The sequence below is a fragment of the Dendropsophus ebraccatus genome, chromosome 1 (genome assembly GCF_027789765.1).
Source record: "Dendropsophus ebraccatus isolate aDenEbr1 chromosome 1, aDenEbr1.pat, whole genome shotgun sequence".
Classification (NCBI taxonomy): domain Eukaryota; kingdom Metazoa; phylum Chordata; class Amphibia; order Anura; family Hylidae; genus Dendropsophus; species Dendropsophus ebraccatus.
In genome coordinates, this window is record NC_091454.1 from 143,332,041 (window position 1) to 143,353,934 (window position 21,894).

Here is a 21,894-nt window from a genome sequence, read left to right on the forward strand (position 1 = left end):
CAAACCCCAGAGTGATTTACCATCTCTGAACGGCCAGAAGCAGCTGCTGCAACTTCACTGTTTGTGCCAAAGTCTGCAGTGAAATTAGGGCTATATTCATGCATGTTGGAGTTACATTGCAGTACTGCAGCGTCTGCACAAAAATGATGCAGAAACACAAGTAAATTATGCTAATCTGCAGAGAGGATCAGAGCCGACACTGCCAATCCCACCTGGAGAAAAAACGAGGAATAAACAGTATATGCCATGTAAGATAATATCAGATAAAGTCCTTATTTTGGGCTCAACGTCATAGATAAAAGATGCTTGATCCTAACATGTGTGTGGAGATGAAAAAAAAAATTTAATTCAAGAAGTTCTTTATTCCAATATTGATATTACAGGTAGAGAATACAGTGTGCTGTGTGTGTATGGGGGGGGTCCCAATGAAATGATAAAATACGGCAATTAATTTAGTAATAGAATGAACCTGCAGTACTGTGTACAACTGCTCAACTAGGAAGTACAGCCACACAATACAGAATGAAACCCCCCAAAACAAATCTCGCTCGAGTATGTTAAAGTCAGCCTCCTTAATTTCTGCACGCCCGGTGCATACATCACCAGGTCTGCGCTCCAGGGATTCCTAGCGTCTGGAAGTCCCGCACAGCCAACCAGTGTGCTGTAGCGGGGCAGAAAGCAGATCCAGTCATTTACGTACCGGGCCGGCCGGGGGAGAGGGGGGCTGTCTTTTACATACTCGCAGCAGGTGACAAGGAAGGATCCGCTGCGGATCTGTTACATGTGAACCCACCCTCATAAGGTAACAACCAGCCAAGCAGTTAGGGCTCATTCCCACGCCATACACAGCATGGAGGAGGAAGCCCTGTCATGGAGTCTTACCCTGTACAGTATGATATATCAGTATGATGCTGGGAGCAGGGAAAGTGTTTGAATATTTCTGTCATTGTAATGTAGCAGCCATGTGTCTCTCATTGCAGTGCTGCAAATATTCAAGCACTTTCCCTGCTCCCAGCATCATACTGATATATCATACCGCACAGGGAAAGACTCCATGACAGGCGTGCCTCCTCCGTGCTCTCTGGATTTCATGGAACCGAAGCATAAGCCCTTAGCAATCATTCAATATAGTTGGTTTATTGTCTTTCAACCAGTTTAAAATCATTGACCGCAAGCTGCACATTGCTTTGTGTGATAGAAAATAATAAAGAAGCTATACTTACCTCTGTGTCATCAGGTGCCTCTGCTTCCCCCACTAATTGCTGATGCAGCTGACCCCAGCTCTGCAATAACAGCCAGTCACTGAGCTAGGAGCTGTCCCATCTCAGTCAGTAATTTATTGGAGCAGCACAATCCCAGAGATGAGCTTATACATGTGTTTGTCTTGTGGACCTTCTATGACTACGCAAGAGAAGATGCTAGCTGAAGCCTAAAGCGGAACCCAATGCGGGCGGCTTCGTTTCCAGAGGGACACAACGAAGAACGCGATGGCCGGAAGTGATGTAGAATATGTTGTCTTGGAAACTAAGCCGCTACTTTATCCTGTCAAGCGATGGCGGACGACGCTCTGACAACGGTAACGGGGCCGTGCATCAGTAGTATGAGGCAGGGGGGAATGACTGGTTGTTACTGACTCCGTATTTGTGAACCACCGGCTGTCCTAGTATCTGCTGGTATGGGTGAGCGGGATATTGGGGATGGGTCGGAGAATGATGGGAGCTGCGGTTAGATATGCGGCTGATACCCGGCAGTATTACCTCCTAGCTGGGGGAGTAATCAGACATGCCCGGGGACGGATGTGTGCGGGTGCAGGAGTAGCTGAGGTCACTGTGTGTGCGGTGACGGGATGATGTGCGCATGTGCAGATTACTACATGGGAATGCTATGGGCAGAGTGCAGCAAAGAGCATTAGCCAGGGATCTGAGCACAGAGGAGCCATTGGTGTCATAAGGAATTATACATGTATTTATAGGAATGTTCTCTTGTGGCCACATCTGCAGCATATTGCAGTGTATCTAGAGCTGACCATACATGTGGCGGATCGTGACCTAGGGTCTGGTAGTGGCATATTACTCTCTAATGGTACTTTTACACGGGACGATTGATTGTTCGTTTTTGCACGATAACGATCAAATTCGAACGATAATCGTACGTGTAAACGCAGCGAACGATCAAACGACGAGCAAAAAATCGTTCATTTTGATCTTTCAACATGTTCACAAATCATCGTTGATCGTTAGCAAAAAATTCACAGATTGTTCCGTGTAAACATTCTTTCAACGATTTCCCCTATGTGTGAGATAGGCTTAAACGATCGCATAGCGAATTTTCCGTACGATGTATCGTTCCGTCTAAACGCTAATCGTTATAAAAAAACCATCGTTCATTCAAAATCGTTAATCGGGCGAATTATCGCACTGTGTAAAAGTACCATTAGACATGCACAGGAATACAGAGAGATAGCATTGGTCCAGCAGCAATGTCCTAGCTCTGTTTCAGGATATAGGGCTGTGTGTGTCGCAGCCTCCGGTGTTTCCTGCCATTGCTTGCCCTGCTATAGCCGCTAGCAGAGTGAGCTGTCATGGTAATCAGTAATCTACACATTTTGCCTAGTAGATGTTACCATTAGTCCTATGTAACCACAGATAGCACAGTGCATGCACAGCGGTTCCTTGTAAGGATTGTCCCACATACATCTGTTCACAGAGCAGGCGAAATGTATGATTTCTGGGGTTTCAACCACTAGTACCCCCACCCATCACAACAGTTGCTACTACAATATTGCTACTATAGTATTTGTGCCAAAACTAGAAATGGATCCAACAAGAATGAGAAGTCCTCCATTTTATATTTTCCATCCCATTTTAATCCACTTCTGGCTTTGTCACAAATAATGCAGTGACAATCCCCCCCCCCCCCCCAAAACTGCCATGTGTGATACCAGCATTATAGGATCTCAGAGTATCTTTCTACTCCATGATGTCAAACTGGCTCCACCTATATTATAAGCATATGGAGAATGTGTCACACACACACAGTGAATCTGCCTTCTAGTCAGACACTTTGGAACCCCATAAAAAGTTATTGGGGGGGGGGGGGTATAAAGCTACCAAGAACATATACAAAGGCATATCTTGCATCATTGCACCATTAACTAGCACGTTGTTTCAGCAGATTGACAGATTACATGGCAATAATGGGAATTCTAATGACTGGTGTTTTATTATTGAAATTTTATTAAGTCAAAAAATGTGGTTTGATTTTGGTACAGGAATGCAGGGGATTTCACGTTGCGAGTTCCCTAACAAAATCCACTGCGATTCCCGATACTGTTAGCTTGTATGGCTTTTCATACCGCTGCAAGTATTTAAACCCTTTCCCTCTTAACCTGCCGCGGCCCGGTGAATACATTACCCGTCCACAATCCAGCTAGCCTGCTTCTGTGGCTCCCTGACATCCCGCTCAGCCAATCAACAGCTGCAGTGGGACAGCGTCACCATGGAGCCGGGAGCCACAGAATCAGGCCAAAGCACGCACAGGTTATTTATTCACCATGCCGCATTGGGTTAAGGGGGGCGGGGTTTTAAAATTCAACTGCGAGTATGTGAATGCATACAAACTAATAGTACCGGGAACCGCAGCTGATTTTGATGCAGAACTCGCAGCGTGAAATCCTCTGTAATTCCAGTACATGTGAACAAGAAATCAAAATTTTTATTTTGGACCATATTACCCAGCCCTAGGGTAAAGGGACAGAGATATGTGTTACTCTTTGGACACTTTGGTGGTTTATAGATGCCTCCATAATAGAGAGAGAGAGACACCTTTGTTTTGACTGGAGAAGTACTGTCACTATTCATCCTCTGATGTGGTTTGTTATTTCACAGGTCCCTTCCGAGTCTACAAACCTGAGAAAACCACGTGTTAAAAAAGGTGGGGTCTTTCTGTTTTTCTTTTTGTTCTGTTGTATATTTTTTGTTGTACTGTTACAGCCACAGTATCCAGTTCCCTTCTGTTTTCATTCTAAGTGCTCAGATCCAAGGACATGTTAACACATTGCAGCTCAACCCAACCCATTAGGAAGTTGCCAATGTGTTTCCAGTGAGGCACACACCCTCATGCTGTGTTCACACACTGTCATAATGATGGCCGTTTTTAGTGGATGGTTGTCATTTAACAGCAAATAACGGCTGTTATTTGCTGTTAAATGATAGTCGTTCACTAAAAACAGCTGTCATTATGATGATGTGCGAAAATGGCCTGAATGTGCACCAGAAGTCCTCTTAGGGTCCTATTCCACGGGCCGAGGAGGGCCCGATCAACGATGTAAACGAGCGGCGATCTGCTAGATCGCCGCTCGTTTACTGGGCCTATTCCACGGCCCGATGATCGTTGAGCGAGGGCTGCAAGGACATCATTACCGATGTCCTTGCAGCATCATACATTACCTGGCTGCAGGGCTTGTCCTCCGCTCCGTCTTCTCTCCGGGTCTCCCGCGCTCTATCTCCTGAATGGCCGGTCAGCTGACAGGCCATTCAGAAGATAAAGCGCGCGGGACCCGGGGATGAAGACAGCGCGGAGAAGAAGCCCTGCAGCCAGGTAATGTATGATGCTGCTGCTGTTTCTTCTCAAATCGTCGGTCGCTTGCCGCGCACCGCTATTCAACCGTAGCGATGTGCGGTGGGGGAACGATGATTTTAGGTCTGGCCCTAAATGAACGATCAGCCGATGACACGATCATCGGCTGATCGTTCTCTCTATTTCACCGAACGATAATCGGCCGAATCGGGCCAAATGGGGCCGATTATCGTTACTGTGGAATAGGGCCCTTAGATATAACATTTAATGAGCCTGGAGTGTTGCAAGAAATGCTCCTGGGCCCAATAATCAACCTGTGTAAAATGACAGCATCATTGGCCTGACATATCCCTGTGTAAACATGATATGTTAAGCTGATATCAATAAAGGCAAACTAACAGCACAAATATACATATATTTATGCTGTCGGTTTCGAGATCACACAGCAGTACATACTTACCTAGTGTGCTGCTGTAATCCGGCATCCTGTTCTCCTGATCTCCCATCCAGCTGCTGTGTCTTCAGGCTCCACCTCTTCTGGCTATCAATCATTCTGGAGGCAGCAGCAGACTGAAAATACAACAGCTGGACGGGAGAGTAGGATGCTGGATCACAGGAGAAGTGCACTAGGGTAAGTATGTACTGCTGTGTGATCTGGAAACTGACAGCACATATGTATGTATATCTGTGCTGTCTGTTTACATGGCTGTATGAACTGTACAAGGATCATTCATGCAGCCCGGCAGCTTGATTTCTTGTGCCGTGTAAAGGCACTATAAACAGGTGCCCATCTCATCTGGATTCCAAACAAAAGAGAGTAGGTAAAAAATCTTAGAAAACATGGAAGGGGAGGGTGTAAAGGAAAAGAAGCTAGCATAGTCCAAGGTAAAGAGTAGGGAGCAAGAAGAAGTCAATTCCATTCCATATAATTTTATTGTAAATGAATTGGGGTAAATAAAAATGGTTGCAGGGGTTAAAATGCTATTTAATAATAGATAGTATTAGATCTTAAAGGACAACTCTGGCCAAAAGCATTTTTTAATATGTTATTAGTTATGGAAATTTAGACAAATTCGTAATGTACATTAATTATGGGAAATGCACATTTACTGCTATTTCCCTTAATTTAGTAGATCATGGAGAGTTCAGATTCTCAAAAAATTTGCTGACTTCACGCATCAGGGTGTAATTCCAATGGAGTGTCCAGCAGGGGGCGCACTATATATAGAATTCAATGAGTACCATTAACTTCTATGTATAGTGCGCCCCTGCTGGACACTACATTGGAATCAATGGCTGCCTATGGAACAGGTTAATCTGCACATATATACTCTGTACTACTCCCCCATCATCTGCTCATACTATGAGTAGTACCAGGGCCATCACTAATCTGGCCCCCCCAGCTGCCGCCACATATGCCCTGGTACTACTTCCCCATCATCTGCTCATACTATAGTACCAGGGCTATCCCCATCACCGCCGATGCCGCCCCTTGTACGTCCAGCCCCGTCAGGCCTACTTCCCCCCCTGAGACCGGGGGCCTCAATTACAGCAGGGGACCCGCCCGGACCCCCTGTCGCCACCGCCGATGCTGCACCTGCTGTCACCTCCGCTGGCCGCAGCTCCGGCATGCCGGTTAGGTCCCCTGCTGTAATTGAGGCCCCGGTCTCAGGGGGGAATTAGGCCTGAGACAGGGGCCTACTTCCCCTCTGAGATCGGGGCCTCAATTACAGCAGCGGACCCGCCAGACGTACGAGGGGCGGCATCGGCGGCGGCGGTGATGGGGATAGCCCCTGGTACTACTTCCCCATCGTCTGCTCATAGTATGAGCAGATGATGGGAAAGTAGTACCAGGGCATATTTGGCAGCAGCAGGAGGGCCAGATTGGGGATGGCCCTGGTACTACTCCCCCATCATCTGCTTATACTATGAGCAGATGATGGGGGAGTAGTACAGTGTATATATGTGCAGACTAATCTGTTCCATAGGCAGCCATGGATTCCAATAGAGTGTCCAGCAGGGGCGCACTATATATAGAAGTTAATGGTACTCATTAAATTCTATATATATAGTGCGCCCCCTGCTGGACACTCCATTGGTATTACACCCTGATTCGTGACGTCACCAAATTTGAACTCTCCATGATCTACTAAATTAAGGGAAATAGCAGTAAATGTGCATTTCCCATACTTAATGTACATTACGAATTTGTCTAACTTTCCATGACTAATAACATATTACAAAAATGCTTTTGGCCGAACTTCTCCTTTAAATGTAAACTAGTTCCACTGTGTATTTCAAGTGTCAGATTACAATCCATCCGCTGGGACCCCTGCTATCTCTAGAATGGGGCCCACACTCCACTGTTTGATCAGAGCTGTGTCTCGCTCATGTGTGCCGCCTCTCCATTTTATGTCTGTATAGCTGCCGAAGAATGCATTTGGCTCCATAGATAATGAAGCGGCAGAACGCATATGCAAGTGGCTCCTCCATTCAAAACAAAGTAGTTTCCAGGGTTCTAAGAGGTTGTGCTTCCCCCTTGATATGACACCTGTTCCCTATCTTATGTATAGGGAATAAGTCATTTTAAGGGTCTGTTCACACGTATTTATCGCTGTGAGTTTCTCACACATAAATCCACAGCAATACTGATTGCTATCAAGTCAATGTATGTGTATTCTTGCTGCGTCTTTGGTGCGATTTTTACATGCGAGTTTTGATTTTCACATGATTTTCACAGGCAAGTTCAACACCACAAAAAACGCAGCTACTTTCATGCGAGTTTGATGCGAGTTCTGTGCGAGTTTTACGCAGCGAGTCTGTACGTGTGAACAGACCCTTACTGAGAATACCCTTTTTCCAATGCACCTCACCATAAGTAGCATAGCATCAAAAAAAGGCAAGAGATCATAATGCGGTTGTTATTAATATGACAAGACCAATGGCCTCTTCAGGTTTTACAATAATTTACCTGTAGAGTATTGTAAATAAATTGTGCTGAACTGGAAATTTCCTTAAAAAAATGTAATTGTTGTTTGAGTAACTGTTGTTATTAATGGTTTGCAGCTCCAGATCTTCCTATCCTGGAAAGACGCAACTGGCTCATTCACCTGCACTATGTCCATAAAGATTATGAGGCTTGCAAAGTGAGTTATGATGGATTCTTTTCAATGCACCCCCTTACTCTATGTACGGTTCTCCGCACCATCCACAAGCTTGGATGCTGCACATTCAATATATACCTGTATAAAATTCTGTCTTCTTTCTGCTCTAAAATCCCTTCATTTTAGTGGTGGACAGTGTCACCTAGGCGGGGCTTCACAGCAGTTGGGCCATCTCCCCTATATGGATAGTGTCATCCAGGCGGGGCTTCATGGCAGTTATGCATCATCTCCCGAGTGGGTAGAGGGCCCAGTTGCCTTAAAGCCCCATCTAGATTACACTGTCCACCGATAAAACTAAGGGTTTTTAGAGCATAAAAGGAGACACAGACACATTGTATACAGATATATATAATGTGCAGCATCTAAGTTTGTGGATGGTGCAGAGAACCGCACATACAGTAAGGGAATGGCAATATCACTTTAAATTATTTTAGGCTTCTTTTCACACTAGCTTAGCTTCTTTTATGTCTTTTATATGCTGTACTCTTCCATTGAATTACTAAAACAAAGCCTGGCAGACCCATTATAATTAACAGAGGAAATTTTTAAAGGGATCATGATGAATAATAACAGAGTGGCTGTATCTGCCATAAATCATGTTATGAGACTAGTGTGAACAGAGCCTAGTAGACCAGAGATTGCTATGAAGAGGTGTTGATGATGAACTTTATATTAATAATGTATATTTCCAGGCTGTAATTAAGGAACAGCTCCAGGCTACAGAAGGGGTGTGTGAATATGCAGTTTATGTGCAAGGTAAGAATGCATAGTTTATAATTTATGCCTTTACTACAATGCATTAATGTAGCAGTTATTCCTCTGCACACTTTCTTAGATTTCACCACATTAAGGGTCTGTTCACACGTCAAGGATTTGCAGCAGATTTAATGGCAAAGATTTGATGCTGCAGATCATTGTGACTTAAAGGGAACCAATGAGCCTAATTGGTTCTCTGGAGCACTGTATAAAGCTGCTGTGCAGCTCGTACCATCTGCGGTTACAGCAGCAGCCTTATACCTGAGAAAATGAAAATGAAGCACGCAGCAGGGAGAATGACAGGCAGAGGGGCCCATTACTGGTGCCTCTCCCTGTCAATCATCCCTGACGAGCACGCTAAAAGGCAGAAAGCGGTGACTAGACACGGGCGGGTCGCCATCCAGAGTACTACCTGCCTCGCGTGGGGAGGAATAAACTTCATTTTCTCAAATTTAAGATTGCTGCTGCAGTCAAGGCCGATATTTGCCACGAGCTGCACAGGAGCTTTATACACTGCTCCAAGGAAATAAATCGGCTCAATTGTGCTGACTGGTTCCATTTAATGCCTGAACACAGCATTAAAGGACAACTCCCGCGGGATCCCAAAAAAAAAAAAACACAGACACACACAGACACCATACTCACCATCTCTCCGGTGACGATCGCCACTCGATTCGCCCGCCGTCCGCCTCTCCGTCGCCGCCGTCCGCCATCCAGCGATGTCTCCGACTTCCGGGTCCAGGGGATGGAAAAGGCTGCCAGTGCGCTTGCGCACCGGCAGCCTTTTCATTGGCTGGAGCGCATCACATGGCTTCCAGCAAGCTCAGCCAATCAGGGCTGAGCAAGCTGGAAGCCATGTGATGCGCTCCAGCCAATGAAAAGGCTGCTGGTGCGCATGTGCACCAGCAGCCTTTTCATCCCCATTCACTTTGCATGAAGACGCCGAGGAGGAAGAAGACCCGGACCGCCCCTCGGCTCTGACGTCGTCGTCACCAGATGCCGCCCCGGAGAAGAGGACCGTGACGATCGTAATAGGTAATGTATACATTCCTTAACTTCCGGGGTGGGGGGTCGGGGGTCCGAAAGTGGGGGAAGGGGGCCAGGCCGGGTATTTAACCACATTACAAAGTTATATAACTTTGTAATGTGTGTTAAATGAGCAAAAAAAAATTTTTGTGGGAGTTGTCCTTTAAATCTGCAGCTTCTGTGCTATCAAATCCGCTGCAGATCCTGAACATGTGAACGCACCCTAAGTCTTTTTGTGGCCGGGATTCACTAACACCCCTTCCAGTGTACTGTTGCACTGGATTAATCAATAGGCACGCCTATCTTGATAAATCCAGGCACATCTGAAGCAAACCTACACTATCTTGGATATTTCAATTACAATTCACTCCAAGCCCCACCTACTTGGCAAGGCGCAGATCGGCAAAAAGTCGCAATTTTTTGTGCAAACTAAGGGGTTAGTGCAAAGTTGTGACATTTAGACAATTTGCACCAAATACAGTACCTAATAAATCTGCCCTCTTTTGTGTTTTCTTGCTTGTGCATCTGCACATGTAGACCATGTTCATATGTTGTAAAATAACGGCCTCTGTTTTTATACTTCCATTTATTTCCATTGAAGTCTATGGAAACAACTGCTGTTGGTTTACACAATTGTATAAAACAACGAACAGCAGCCATCAAATTAATGTTAATTTTATTAATTTGCCGCCATTATTGTGCAAACAGTGGCCGTTATTTTAAGTTTACATGTGGTACTTTATTTTCACTGTCCTTTCACCATCCTTTGTATTAAAATCAATGCGCCTTCTAATTAAAGACCCTAAAGGACCATCTTTGACTTTGAACTAGAATAAAATTCCAACTGTCGTTATTGCAATGATGGCTTTTGCTTGGTACTCAAAACAACACCCGCTATTTGTAACGCCTGTAGAAAATCGTTGTGTGAACTTAGCCATAGTCCGATGTAGTAACTTTGCTAATTTGCTATTAACAGTGCAGGATAGTGACCAGGCTATTATTATAACAATTTCGTACCAATAATTTTTCTTTCTAGCATTGATCCTAAGATTGGAGGGGAAAATCCAGGAATCTCTTGAGCTTTTCCAAACATGTGCAATCTTAAATCCAACCAGTCCAGATAACCTGAAGCAAGTAGCTCGATCCCTGTAAGTGATTAATATTTTCTCACAGAAAACCCCATTTTTTTTTGCTAATTGTTTCTGATTTCTTATGGTTTTCTTTTTTTCAGGTTTTTGCTGGGGAAGCACAGAGCAGCTGTTGAGGTTTACAATGAGGCAGCTAGACTTAGTAATAAAGACTGGGTATGATGTGAACCTCTCCCTACATACTATATTAAGTACACTTCAACCTGTTCTTCCAGTGTGCATAATATATTCTCTTATTATGAAGCTTTAGAATTTGATGTCTCCTGTAGTTGACAAATGTCGTCTGTAGCCATGTGTACTGCTACTCTGTGTGTAGGAAGAACAGATACAGTGCTTACTGTCAGTAGTTTCATGCTGCCTCATTTGTAGGCAGCATATTACAGGTGCAGCATATCATGAAGAACAGAGAACTGTATATTAAAATAAATGAAATACTTGCATATACATTACTCAGATGTCTGCAGTGTGAGCCTGATTTAATAATGAGCTGGAATCGTCTTTCCCACAAGAATCTCATTGACAATTTTTCTGTATTTGCAAGAATACGGATAATCTTGCTTTCAATCGCAGGCTTACTAACAGTAGCATTGCTGTTGCAGAGGTGGTATGTAATGCGCCTAGGGCACCCTAATGATTAGATCAATTTTTCAAACCACTGCCCAGTTTCCGCCATCGGCACCAGTTTTTCCATGTGCAGTTAGGCCCGCATGGTGCACTGTAGGCAGGCCCAGAACCTCCAGTTCACTGATATCGGGCTCAGTGAACCGAGCGGCCCTAATATCAGATGGACAGACCAGCAGAGATGGCAGGAACCAGGTGGCGGTTTAAAAAAATGGACCACATACCCGGCATCTACACACCGTTGCCAGCCCAGTGATACCGAGTGACATAATTTGTTTTTCTTTGGTACATTCGCTTTAATTTTTAATATATTAAATGTATTCAAATTCAATTTATTTATATTTGCACTTTACTCTTTAGGAAATCTGTCACAATTTGGGAGTTTGTTACCTTTATTTGAAAGACCTCAGCAAGGTAGGACATGTGAAGTGTATGTTTGCCAACAGTCTGCTTGTTCGTCTGATTTTTTTTTTCCTGTTAGAAACCCTAGAAACCTTTTGGAATCTAGAGTAAGTTTCAGTAAGTTGCTTTTCTACATACAGCGGGCATGCCTTGTATTTCTAGTCTCACAGTGCTCCTCTAATACTGCTATCTTCAATATTGGTATGTCTATGTGAGCTTTTATTTTTGTGAGAAAATGGCCCTCAGGGACATATGATATCCTGTCTGTAGCATATTAATCTAGTCGAACCACAGATTTCTTTACAGTGCTCAGGAGCAGCATAGTAATAAATTAACAGACATAGATGCACCAGATTTGCAAACAGCACGTATTATAAATCAGGTGCATTCTAAAGTAGTCTAGTCTAACCATAACTATCTAAGGCTAGGCTCCATGAGTTTTTTGTTAAGTTTACTATTTCCATCTTAGTAGAGTCACATTTGTGGTCAACCACATATTTTGTGTACATAGCAGAGATGAATGAACCTCAAGCACACTTTTTTTTTTTTTTATCAAATCTTTTTTTATTGAAAACAATTTTAAAGAACAATTTATCCCCGAGTACAACAAAAACCCGAGAGGGAATACTCTCTCCATCCATTCCCACCCCATTTACCTCAAGCACACTTTATCCAAACTTGAGCATGCGGCATTTGGTTACTGGTGGCTGAAGAAGTTGGATGCAGCCCTAGAGAGTCCCGGGCTGCATCCCTAGAGAGTTTCCAGGCAACCTTTAAAAAAGGAAGAAAAAGGGATGTTTCAATACTTTTTTTTTTTTTTCCTTTTATGTAAGTCCAGGGGAAATAGATTTTGCAGTACAGCACCTTACGTGTTTACCTTCTGTTAAAGGGGTTTTCCAATTAAAACTTAACTGTCCCCTATCCTGTGGATAGGGGACAAGTACCTTTTGGTTGGAAAGCCTCTAAATATATGTACAGTATGTAAAGAACACAGTGTGAACCCAGCCAAAGAACTATACAGTTTTTAATTATGTATCACGTTTATGAAAATCTAGACTTATTGCAGGGATTTGTTAATGGTTTTTGTGTAGGTATTGGTAAAGAAAATGGTTAAAATTTTTGAGCAGTTGCAACTTTTCCTGTGGTTTGCATGAAAATCTAGACTTTCTGGTGAAAGCATTGATAAATTTATATGCATTGGTGTCTCCCGATTTTCACAAACCAAATACTGTATAGCAAATCAGAGATGCGATAGTGGAAAGCTCTGTATATGCATAGTTTTTGTAGGAGGGACTGTATAGATGTCTTTAGACAGTTTTGTAAAATGACCCATTGAACTATTTCTGTTGTCTGTCTAAAGAGTAAAGAGCAGCTGAATCTTGCTCTTCACTTGCACAAACAAGAGCTCAGCTCCATGATGTTGGGAAAGGTTCAGCTTATGGATGGAGACACAGAGGGTGCTATACAGACCTATTTGCAGGCACTACAGTGAGTATTTGCGCAATGTATTTGCTACCCCAATTCAATGTGTTTTTTTTCTAACTAGATACATTTTTGAAAGCATGCTATATCTAAATGTCAGGGGATAACTTTTTCCTTTACAGTACTGTACCTTAAATAAAATGTATGTACAATATGGATAGTGTATCTTTTAAGCAAATCTGCCCCCCACCCCCTAAAAGTGTATTCAGCTGTCAGCACTGTTCTATACATCCAAATAAACCTTGGGCAGTCGTACCTTCATTCATTGGTGGACATTGTCAAAGAAGTGTGGCCGAGGACCGCAGCAACTCTTTGTTATCTATCCCCACTTCTGTCCTTGTCCATGTAATCTTCCTTCTCTTACATACCATGCCAGCACCATGCAGAGCAATATCCTCACATGCGCAGTGAGATTCTGGAGACGCTACCTCAGTTCCTACATTCATTGCGCACATGCCGCTAGAATGACGGCACTAAGTTGATATGACGATTATGTGTTAGTAGTGAGATTATGCATGGAGTCGTGCAGTGGCAGGTACAGATACCAGAGAGGAGCTGTGGACCTAAGACACGGTGACACTAGACCCCCCTTCCTTTGACACTATTCACCAGCGAATAAAGGTGGTTTTTTTTTGACAAAATAAAGACACTGACACTATTTATAGAGGTACGGCTGCAGAAGGTTTAGTTGGTTGTCAGAGTTGGACAGTCACTTACCTATTTGGAGAGGGGGACATACTTGCTTTAATAATAAATAATTTTATTTATATAATGCCAACATACTCTACAGCACTTTACAATTCTACAGGTACCTAAATGCAAAATGAGACATTACAGAGATTACATGTAATCAAGTCGAGTGAGGGCCCTCCTTGCAAGAGCCTAGAATATATTAGGAGGGGGTTGGGTGCTTCATTTCTATAATTTACCACCATCTTTTATAAATAGGATAGTGCAAGTAAAAGTGGATGAACCAGTCATCAACCTATCGCTGTATAGGTATAAGTACTTGGAGTGTAGAGAATTGGCTATTGTGGGGGTGACCAAATTAAGGAACCTGATAAGCCTGCTTGAAAAGACGGGATTTTGGGGCATGTTTACGGCTTTTGGCATGAGGAAAGTGTCTGACTTTCTGAGGTAATGCATTCCAGAGAGGTGCAGCTCAAGTTAAAGTGACACTGTCACCCGCTTTGTGCATTCTGACATCTCTATACAGGTGTAAAGGGTAAATTTAGCGGTTTTCATACCGTTTTATATCATACGCCATGGTGCTTGTTCAAGTAAAAAGTCATCTTTTATCAACTGCAGATTATGTTAAGTGGGCGGGGCCTCGCGACATTAGTGCCACTTAGCCCCGCCCACCGCGACATTAACGCCACCTTTTGCCCCACCCCCTCACCAGCCATTAGAACAAGCTGGCCTAAAGGTCTAGGGCCCACCCCCTCTAGGTCGGCCCACCAATGACCACCAAGGGGGCGGGGCCAATGATGGTGTTTTGGGCTGGGCTAAGTGGCGCTACTGCCACGAGGCCCCGCCCACTTAACACAATCTGCAGTTCATAAAAGATCACTTTTTACTTGAACAAGCACCATGACGTATGATATGAAATAAGGTGTGGAAAATGCTAAATTTACCCTTTACACCTGTGTAGAGATGTCAGAATGTACAAAAGGGGTGACAGTGTCACTTTAAGTCCTATAGACGGGAGTGAGATGTGTAGATTATAGAGAATGTTATTCGTAAGTCATTAGTGGAGTGTAAAGCATGGGTAGGATGGTAAACAGGGACAAGGGAGGAGATGTTTATAGAGTTACAGCACTTTAGAGACCTTTGTAGGTGAGGACAAGAAGTTTCTATTGTACAATAAGTACATTTTATGAAAACCTATTGCAAATGTTATCTGTATGATTAAAGGCGTTTTCACTGCCAAACATTCAGTTAGGCACTGCTGCGTCCCCTTTTACTCCCTGGTTTGGCACTAGGGCAGGGAGGTTGAGACACAGTGGTGCAGAGCTGAATTAGCTTGGCATCGCTGTGTCTCTCACTGAGGTTACACATGTCTCCAGGAATAATCCAAGCTCTGGAAATATGTGTCAGCTTAGTGGGAGACATAGAAGGGAGTGAAATTATATAGCTATCCCTCCCGAAGATCCCAGACACACGAGTGATTAATAAAATAGCCATCAATGGAATCATGAAACATAACATTGTTTTATCATTTTTTAGGTTGTCTCCAGAGAGTACAGAGTTATTAACCACACTAGGGCTTTTGTACTTACAGGTAATAAAAAGAGAGAATCTAGTTTAGACGTGTGTGTGTTTGTGTGAATGAATGTATGAAACAGTGGTCAGGCATGCATGTTACTCCATGTACGCTATAAGGCTATGTTCACACAACGTAAATTTTCTATTAATCACGGCTGTTGTTGCCGATTTGCAACAACGGCCATGATTAATAGAAAATTTATGTTGCAATGCAGTCAATGGGGAAAGGAGTCCCTCAAGGACTTAGGGATCCAACAGTGATCTTCTAAAGTGCAAAGCGCAGATAAAAACTAGGATCGGGTAGTCAGTGGTAAATTGCCGCGAAAGCGGTTACCAAATTAATAACTCCCAATCAAACTAGTCATAAAAACAAATAATTTATTAATAATGGCAGCGACGCATTTCGGCACCAGCATCTATAGGTGCCTTTCTCAAGTCAATGCACATAGTATACACTCTGGCCGGGATCCCTAGCAGCTGCACAACACTGACACAATGGAAAGTGTGGCTCCATTGTGTGCTGTGGTGAATTGGGATGTGGGCGCATCCGTGTTCAGCGCAAATGACGTTCATCCGGTTGGTAATGCAGTACCGGCCGGGATGATCTTTACTGACACTGGCTGTTCTGTGACATTCTGCCGGGTCCTGGAACGGTCGGTGTTTTACAGCGTGTGAACCCGGCCTAAGACTGTTGATGATAGCTAAGAGCTATTTTCAGATATTTTCATTAGTCTTGACTGCTGCCCCATTCACAACAAAGGACCAGATACTTGTAATCTTGAAATACAACTTCTTTGAGATAATGGTCTGATGATACTTACAGATAAGGATAATAAAGCCTTCAGATACCCTTGTTTTTAGCATAGTTTGTGTACTTTCAGGAATACATGTAATATATTCATTGCTTAGATACTCACTGTTTACATCTTATCACAGAATGGTCTGTATCAGAAAGCCTTTGAGTACCTTGGGAACGCTCTTACGTATGATCCTAGCAATTATAAGGTAAATGAATATGCACAGTGTACATAATGCAATGTATTTTATCTGTAGTGGACCTATTTAAATTACACAATACTTGTTTGCATAATGCATTTACATTTTACAAGAAGTGCACTAGTAATGTGGTACTATAAGCAATAACACAACAAAAATTTAAATCCACTGTAAAGTTTGTGACAACTGTACTTTATTATTTGAAGGGAATACTAGCGGCAGGCTGTATGATGCAGTCACATGGGGATTATGATGTTGCCCTCAGTAAGTATCGAGTTGCTGCATCTAGTGTTCCAGAGAGCTCCCCACTATGGAACAACATTGGAATGTGCTTTTATGGGAAGAAGAAATACGTTGCGGTAAGCATGGATATCTGCTTTTTCTCATTTTAATGTACCATAGGCTGGAAATGCTTATACCTGACCAGTCAAAACTTTTGGTATGCCAAAAGTTTTTTTTATGTTTAGGTACTCTTTTAATTCTGTGGTCTAAATGACAACTGGTTGGTGTGATAGCAAGCACACCTCTCATCTAGCCCTTCACTAACAGAGTAGTGTCAGTTCAGTTCATTTTCCTTTGTTATTCCTTCTCCTCCCCACTAGTATATTTGGGCAGGAGAGAGAAAAGATGGATGCTGCAAACAGCGAGTTGTCTTATGTAGCTGAAGTAGGTGCCTCCAAAGAGTAAAGAAGGGTAGAAACCCCTATGTTTGATACCGTGCACTGGAAATATTGTCCACTATTACCATTTTAAGAAAGGTGGAAGTATTCGGGATCACCATTTAAATTACATGGATTTATCATCACAGTTTTAATGTGAGCTAGTGAATGTAAATTGTTCAGATTTGACAGTGTATTATATAGGTCTGTAAGATCTGACAATCAGTGACACCAGTACACAATTGCAGCATCCCAAAGCTGTGGTAAGACGACTGGACCATTAGAGTTCTTACATTCTGAATAAGAGCTACGTTTTAATATACCTCACCTGCTTTTCAGTTTCTCTACGTTTAGGCTATGTTCACACAACGTAAGTTCCGTACTAATCACGGCCGTTGTTGCAATGGCTGTGATTAGTACGGAACTTACATTGTGCTGAAGGCTGAGGGAATTCTGGCCAGAGTGTATGCACATAGTATACACTCCGTCCGGGATCCCTAGCGGCGCCGCAAGAAACTGACCATGTCAGTTTTCGGCGGCCACTATTCATTGAATAGCGTCCGCAGAAAACCTTTCAGTGCACACAATGGAGTGCTCCATTGAGTGCAGAGGTGAATTTGGATGTGGGCGCGCATGGATGCGCCCTCATCTGAATTCAACTGCAGTGAAGATCATCCGGCTGGTACTGCAATACCGGCCGGGATGATCTTCTCAGACATCGGCCGTTCTGTGACCCGGCCGGGTCACAGAATGGCCGGTGTCTTACCATGTGTGAACATAGACTTACCCAGTAAGATTACTGCAGTTTGTCTGCATTGTGAGCCTTTTCCTGGATAATGGCTTAGGGTCATTTTATTGGCAGGTTTATTTATGGCCGATTATTGTCATGCAGGAACCCTCACTGACAATAATCAGCCCGTGTAAAAGTTTGATCGCATCTTTTGTGTGGACATCAGAATCATTGGTAGTCATCTGCACTTTTTCAAATGGAATGTGCGGGTAAATATGATGAAGTTAATAGGCCTAACAAATAATTCAACCTTGTAAAAGCTCTTCAAACAAACTGGTTGATTGGTTGATTGATAGGCTATGTTCACACAAGTTCCGTGGGAATCACGGTCTTTGTTACAATGGCTGTGATTCCCACGGAACTTACGTAGTGCTGCCTTCTGAGGGAATCCTGACCGGAGTGTATACACATAGTATACACTCCGGCCGGGATCCCTAGTTTCGCCGTAGAAAACTGACATGTCAGTGCACACAATAGAGCGAGCGGCTTCGGCCGCACGCTCCACAGTGTGCAGTGGGGAGTTCGGATGCGGGCGCACATGGATGCACCCGCATCAGAACTAAGCGGTGCTAAAGGTCATTGGCCTCTTACAGTGTGTGAACATAGCCTTAATGTGCCTTTTCCTACTGATTTGAATAGGAGATATACTTGAATGCATCATGATGCTATAGTTTGCAGCCGATTAAAACTTTATGCCATCTGTAACATAACATTGAAAACCCATTTAGTTTAATAAATAACATGTGGTCTGTTCTGTATTTGAATCATGTATGTGTGCTCTCCCTCCCTCCCTCCCCCACCACCTACACGTGTGTTGGTGGAACCTCTGTTACAGGCCATCAGTTGTTTGAAGCGTGCTCTTTATCTTTCTCCATTTGACTGGAGAGTGCTATACAATCTTGGGCTTGTTCATCTCAGCATGCAGCAGTATGCCTCAGCCTTCCATTTTCTGAGTGCAGCCATCTCCCTACACCATGGAAATGCAACACTTTACATGCTTTTGGCAGGTGATATATACAAAACTTGGCATCATAGATGTCCATGCTATATAGCATTGGTGTACTATAGCAGCTGATACTTACTTTATCACTCTCTCTTTTCTCTTTAAGTGTCACTTACATACCTGGAAGATACAGAGAATGCAAAGAGCTCATACCAACAGGCAGCTAGTCTCGACCAGTAAGTAAACATAACATGTTTTCAATTCTTTATTACTTATTGCTTTCTTTACCTGAATTTTGGCAGTATAGTATTTTGGTCATATACCTACTCTTTCTCTCAGGACAGACCCCCTTGTGAATTTGAACTTTGCTATTCTGCTGTATAACCAGGGTGATAAGAAGGGAGCTCTGTCCCAGTACCAGGAGCTAGAGCGCAAAGTCGGTGTTCTCAGAGAGACTTCAGCTGAATTTGACCCCGAGGTGAGAATGAAAGCAAACGACAAAGCACAATTGTGCGTCTTAGTGTTAAAGCCAAACTCCATCTTGTATTTTGTAGAAACATTTTAGAGACTTAGCTTTTTTGAGGCTATATTTACACTACCACCAGAGACTCTGTTCCAGGCCTCTATCTGCATTTCTAGATTTGACAGGAAGAAAAGTATACAGTGGTACCTTGGTTTAAGAGCTCACAGTTTTTCTCTATTCTAGCCTGTTGTACTATGCTACTGCATTATGGGATTTTTCACCTCCAAACTGATGCTGAACTTTCAGGTTTATGCCCTTACTATACATTATACTGCACATGCTGATTGCTATACTGTACAGTAACTTATAATATCACATATTCAGCTGTTTCTCAATGTTTGTTTCATTTGTTATACATGTTGTTAAGAATATAAAATCATTATTTTTGGGGTGTGGAACCAATTGTCTGCCTTTCAATGATTTCTTATGGGAAAATTTGCTTTGGTTTAAGAGTGGATTTGGATTACAAGCACGGTCCCGGAACGAATTATGCTCGTAATCCAGGGCACCACTGTAGTTCTTTTCTTATGTTGAGGTCTAACTAGGAATCAAGAAAAGGATCAGGCAAGATTTATCATCGTGAAGAAAGGTATTATACTGGATCAGATTACCTTATGTATTTTGGTGGAACAAGATATACTACTGAAATGTTTCAGAATCGATTCATTTGGTCACCATTCTATTAAACATACCCCACACTGACTTTTCCCCCAGATGGTTGACATGGCACAGAAGTTGGGGGCTGCTCTGCAAGTTGGAGAGAGTCTAGTGTGGACTAAGCAGACAAAAGACCAAAAGGCTAAGCAGCGTGCAGCGATTAAAGGTCCCAGCACAGAGCAGACACCATTGGGCTCTAATCAGGCTCTAGGAAGAGCAATGTCTTCTGCAGCAGGATACAGTAAGGCTTCTAATCTGCCCACAGGTGAGACATTGCACTTAGGTTTTTAAGTGAATTATTTGATGAGAATGAAGTATATCTACAATGTTTTATTTTAGGCTCCACTGCTCCAGTGTCAAAACCTCCTTCTCTACCTCTGGAACCAGAAGATTCTTCAAATTCGGGTTCCACCACAGAATACAGAAGGTGACCCAGTTAGCTCTCATAACATTAAAGAAGAACTGTAACAGATATTCAGTAAACACTTTTATCTGTGCAGACGAATCCTTTTACTGACCTAAAGGTTACTGTGATAAAAGGAGCAGATCTTTCGAGGACTTAGCACAACCATGTGTCATGGCCACCCGCTGATGTCAGTAATTGCTTTGTAGTACAACATTCTACACATGTAGCATTTGTTCATTGAACATTTGTAATAGCCTTGAATATTTCTTTAACAAATGCTCCTTGTTAAGAAACACCTTCTTGTTAGAATGTGTTGTTAGGTTGGCAGCCCATTTAATACGAGATATAAGCTTTTCATGACATGATCAGTTCAATGCCTCAAGCTTGGCAGACTCTTACTGAAGGCTACCAGCCAGGGAAAGTAGAAAGGATTTTTTTTTCTTTCTAATCCCTCTCTTTCCCCATGGAGAAATGAAACCAAATGCATTGAAGTTGCAGTCCATCTGTTCTTCAGATATTGTTATGTTAAGTTCCTGCTCATGCAAGATTGTAATAGAACCTGCAGTGATATACTCTTCATGTGATTGAAAGATGACTATGCATAGCCAACGCTGCACACTGTCATCTTTTTAAGTGCACCGTACTCTTCTATTAAATGACTTTCTTTAAAGACAATCACTTCTAGGTTAAAGGGTATGCTTCAAATGTTGTATTTTAGAATATTACAGCATGAACGAACATGGAATCTGATGTAGGCCATTTAAGGGTATGCGTAGACTGTTAATGTTATATTTAATGGTTTTACTTCGATAACTTATATAGTTGTTCAGCCAAAACTATTTACAAGGTTTCATGTACCACTAGCATAATATGTTTCTTAGTCTTGACTTTATTCTATTCTGGCATTTAAATAAAGATTTGATAAATTTGAATAACACTGCTTTAAGGTAGTTCAGCTTAGGCAAGATGGTCAGTTGTATATAGATTCCTGCTTTGTATAAAATAGTGAAAATAAACAATAAATATTGGCGTTCATTTTATTTTATGTGTAAGGTGGCTGGAGACCTTCGCATTGGTACATATCATAGAGAATATTGAATGTTGTTTGTAGAGCATTTATGGCTTTACTTTCAAATTGTGTAGGTGGCTATCATAAAGCAAAACTGTACTACCAAGTGGCTTAAAAAAACGAACACTAGAACACAAAAAGCTGCACCTAGTGGTAGCTGTTGATAGCCCACATTTGATCATTTCAGGAGTTTGTCACCATTTTTATTATTGGGATTACTTAAGGACTTATTATTTAAGGAATTACAGAGAATCACAAAAAGAAGAAACAGCCAGAAAATGTGTACTACTACAAGTAATGCTAAGTAATTAGGATAAAAGTGGTTATCTGTGATTAAAAAAAAAACAAAAAAAAAAAACACTGTCTTCTAGAAAACAGTGCCACACTTGTCATCCATTTGTGCAACTCA

General features: G+C 42.6%; 1 protein-coding gene across 1 annotated transcript; it reads left to right on the forward strand.

The window, feature by feature from the left end:
• The first annotated feature begins 1,297 nt into the window (after positions 1 to 1,297).
• BBS4 (Bardet-Biedl syndrome 4) lies at positions 1,298 to 21,456 on the forward strand. The gene is made up of 16 exons (XM_069981030.1): positions 1,298 to 1,576; positions 3,888 to 3,933; positions 7,645 to 7,724; positions 8,435 to 8,498; positions 10,561 to 10,672; positions 10,756 to 10,828; positions 11,654 to 11,707; positions 13,056 to 13,183; positions 15,404 to 15,458; positions 16,379 to 16,447; positions 16,645 to 16,797; positions 18,723 to 18,894; positions 18,997 to 19,066; positions 19,170 to 19,308; positions 20,068 to 20,275; positions 20,350 to 21,456. Exons 1-16 carry the CDS (start codon positions 1,553 to 1,555, stop codon positions 20,439 to 20,441), a joined length of 1,539 nt encoding a protein of 512 aa, XP_069837131.1. The 5' UTR covers positions 1,298 to 1,552; the 3' UTR covers positions 20,442 to 21,456.
• Positions 21,457 to 21,894: the final 438 nt, after the last annotated feature.

Excerpts from the sequence above, each read along its gene's own strand:
- BBS4 (XM_069981030.1), top strand. The coding sequence starts at position 1,553 with ATGGCGGACGACGCTCTGACAACG. Across the intron at positions 13,184-15,403 it reads ACCTATTTGCAGGCACTACA|GTTGTCTCCAGAGAGTACAG; the intron begins GTGAGTATTTGC and ends ATCATTTTTTAG. Across the intron at positions 16,448-16,644 it reads ATGATCCTAGCAATTATAAG|GGAATACTAGCGGCAGGCTG; the intron begins GTAAATGAATAT and ends TATTATTTGAAG.